The 3,686-nt window shown below is 55.9% G+C and overlaps 1 protein-coding gene across 1 annotated transcript; it reads right to left on the reverse strand.

Moving 5' to 3' along the window:
* Window positions 1–222: 222 nt before the first annotated feature.
* LOC132332118 (EF-hand and coiled-coil domain-containing protein 1-like) lies at window positions 223–2,766 on the reverse strand. Its single transcript, XM_059856088.1, has 2 exons — window positions 2,064–2,766; window positions 223–790 (listed from the first exon to the last, which is right to left on the reverse strand). Exons 1-2 carry the CDS (start codon window positions 2,697–2,699, stop codon window positions 380–382), a joined length of 1,047 nt encoding a protein of 348 aa, XP_059712071.1. The 5' UTR covers window positions 2,700–2,766; the 3' UTR covers window positions 223–379.
* Window positions 2,767–3,686: the final 920 nt, after the last annotated feature.

Here is a 3,686-nt window from a genome sequence, read left to right on the forward strand (position 1 = left end):
AGTCAGCCATCTGATTACAGCTGGCTTGGGATGGGACCGAAGGACCAGGAAAGGCAGCGGAAAAAGTCTGTTGGAAATGGTTTCTGAAGGACGTTCAGCAATTTGTGTTGGGGCTTTCCTGAAGCATTAGCATGCTGAGTTCTGTTGTTGAGTGTCTGAGGAGTGACTTCAGCTCTCTGCAGACCAGCACCCTTTGGCCTGGAAGACTGCTCGATCTCCTAAAGACCCCTACCAAGAAAATGGATGAGCAGCTTCTAATTTCCCTCTGGCCAGATTTTACAAGGTGTTCTGGAGACATCTAATAAGCCCCAACCAGAGATTCTCAAACTCACCTGTGCCCCAACACTGAATTTATGGGCACTTTTTGTCAGACTCCAACCTACCTGTAGTGCTGCAGTTGTGATTCCAGCTGCTGGATGTGTATTTGCAGATGTGGCACCTCCTTAGCTCTCACTTCCAGCTCCTTCACTTTGCCAAGACTGTTCAGGACAGCGTGTCTGGCCTCTTCCACCTTCCTCCTCGTCTCTGCCTGCTCCCTCTTCAGGTTACGGTTGCAATCTTCCAGGCTGACCAGAGCTTCCTGAGAGCTCTTCAGCTCCTTCTCCAGCTCCTGGCTGAACCTGATGGCTTCTTCAATCTGCCCATCCCTGGAGCTCCGCATGAGCTCCATTTCCTCCAGGACACTTTGGAGGCACTTGGTCTGGGCGTGCTTCTGTGTTAATGGTCTCTTCCTCCCTATGAAGCAGGATCCTCCTTCTCTATGGCTGGCATGGCTCTTCCACAGTCCCACCTGTAATGACCAGGAGCACAAAGCAGGGAGAAAATGATGGGCTTTAATGAAGACTGAAAGTGGCTGGATTGTGCTTTGTTGGTTTGGTTTTTTTTTTCAATCACATCGAGCTGATCAGCAACTAACTTTGCCAAATACAGAGACAAGGAAACAATCTCTGGAAAGTAGGTTTTAATAACTAGCTATGTATTTAATTTTCAACCTACACACTTATCATATTAGTGCACAAGTTTCTGTGTAGCTTTCATGTCATTACTATGGTCTGTACTCAGGAGTCAGGCAGTCTGCTGAAAAAGATATTTACAATGAAGTTGTGTTCAGAAGAAGAGAGCAGGGAGCAGCTGGGGGTGCTCTGAAGCTCTCCTCTTTGTCGTTTTCATTCATCCTGGGACCTCTGACTGGTGACTTTGTGTTTGCTGTTGATTTCCTTTCCCTTTTGCAGATGAAAATGGTAAAGGCGTCTCTGACCTGCCTTGCTGGACATTGGGAAGACAACAGTCATCTACTGCAAGTGGAAGTGTCACAGGTGGAGCAGAGTTCTGTCAGTGCTGTATTAGTATCAAATCACACCTGGTGAGACCTGCCAGAACAATGGGTCCATGCTGCCCTTCCCTGCTCTGCCTGTTCCACGCTATTTCATGCCAGAGGAATTTAACTGCTGTTAAGTGTCTATGTGTGTCACTCGAGCCCGTACAGCAGAACCAGCAGAAACCAGCCCCGGAATTAATGGGGCTGTGCAGAGGAGCCCCAGACTATTCATCAGCCTGCCTGCAGAACTGGCTCCAACTCTGAACTCTTGTGACCACACTCTGAGGAAAACATCCTTCTAATATTCCTTTCAGGCACTTCTGACTGAGACACTGCTTGTGCTTGTGCAGGCAGGAATGCAAAAGTTCTTTCTCACTTCAGGAAAAACCCTGCACTGGTGCACATCCAGCATATGCTATCAGCACATCCTGACTGCGCGTGCAGTAGAAGAAACAGCAGCATTGTACGCGTGGGTTTGTTAAGCCGTAGTCCCCTACACTGTAAACAGAGTGCTCTTCACAACTATATTTATGGTACACCGGTGCCATACATTTCTCCTTAAAGCCTCCCTGTAACCAAACTTTGCTAAAAAGTTAATGCCGACGATGAACGAGCAACTTCGGCCTCAGTCTGGCAGCGGAGGGGTTATAAACACCGACTCTCCGAGAGCAGCATCTCTCCTGAAGCGCTCGGGGCCAGCCGAGCCGCCCCCGGGAGGCCGCTGCAGAAGCCGGCCCGGACTCACCTGCAGCGCCAGGCACCGCGCATCGCTGCTCTGCAGGGCGGCGCGCATGTCCTCCACCAGCTCCCGCAGGCTGCCGTTCTCCTCCTCCAGCTTGGCCATGCGGTCCTCGGCCTGCTCCAGCGCCACGATCTCCTCGTAGCACTCTCGGGAGCGGGGCCCCGGCGGCCGCCGCTCGGCGCTGCCCGCGGCTCCGCGGCCGGCGGGGTCGCTGCGGCGGCGGCGGCGGGGGCTGCGCAGGCGGATCTGGGTCTCGATGTGCTCGCTCTCCCGGCCCAGCGGCAGCCGCGGCCCCGCGCGGGTGCTGAAGTGGCCGCAGAGCCGCGCGTGGAACTGGCGGAAGGTGAGCTCGGCCGAGAGCCCGTCCCACAGCTCCGCGCACTCCTCGGGCTCCGCCGCCTCCTCCAGCCCCAGCACCTGGCACAGCGTGCGGAAGTCCTCGCCGGGGATGCGGCCCGAACCGGCGCAGTCCAAGCGGTGGAAGATCTCCTGCAGGTACTGGTCCAGGCCGGTGGCCAGCACGACGATCTCGTTCTCCACGCCGCGGTCCAGCCCGTAGTGGTAGGCGAGGGCGCTGACCAGCCACTGCGTGCGCCGGGCCGGCCGCCCGTAGGGGTCCCAGCCCTCAGGCGGCTCCATCGCGCCCGCCCGGCCCGCGGCGCTGCCCGAGCATCCTGAGCTCCCGCCCGGCCGAGCGCTCGGCCCCGGCCCGCGGCGGGGCGGGACGGGCGGGGCGGGGCCGCCACCGCTCCAGCGCCGCTCGCCGAGCGCCCGGCTCGCCCCGCAGCGGAGCCGCGTCCGCCTTTGTCCGGCACCAAAGGGGATTCCGGCAAAGCGGCTGGGTGCCATCGTGCTCCGTTTGGCTGCCAAGCCTGCGCCCCAAGTGTCTTTCTCATTTCTTAACTCATTTCTCCCTTCTGCTTTCTCTTTAGCCCAAGCAACACAATGGCATCGCACAATCCACTTTGACAAGGAAGGCTTGTGAACGAGTGAGTGCTTCCACTAAACTAAAACCCCAATGTGCGTGAAAGCCCACCTTCTGTTCGCTCAGACCTGCTCCCCTCTGTAGATGAGGTGACTTTATGGTGTTGCTGGGTGGGTCTAAAGAGGTCTGGGACAGAGGTGAGTAGGCGTTAAACTCGTTCAAACGAGCTGCCCAGAGCAGCGACTTTAGTCTCGCTTTGGCTGGGGAGTAGGACCGGCGTTGTTGAACGCAGGCAGCAGCACCAGCAGGGCTCCTCCACCAGCAGGGACATGCCAGGAGTCAGGAGGGGACCGTGGCACCAGCCGTGCCCAAAGGCTCAACAGGGTGCCAAAGTCAGGTGCTGCTAACAGGCTGCATTAAGAGCCCAGGCAAGGCGTGGTGAACAGCAACCAGTTTGGGAGCCATCCAAGGAGTCCTGTCAAGAGCAAATCATTCTAATATTCTCTCTAGGACAAAAAAGGAGCAACCCAGTCTGGCTGATAGGTGAGGAAAGAGAATTCAACTTCATTTAAAGCGCTGCTCAATTCAGGGTTGGTTTTCTTTGAGTGAACTGATGCTAAGAAATATTTGCTCGCGTCTGATGGGGTTTCTCTGCAAACAGGCTTGGATGAGAAATTTCTGACCACATTTGCTTTTGCTCT

The sequence above is a fragment of the Haemorhous mexicanus genome, chromosome 11 (genome assembly GCF_027477595.1).
Source record: "Haemorhous mexicanus isolate bHaeMex1 chromosome 11, bHaeMex1.pri, whole genome shotgun sequence".
NCBI classification, from domain to species: Eukaryota; Metazoa; Chordata; class Aves; order Passeriformes; family Fringillidae; genus Haemorhous; species Haemorhous mexicanus.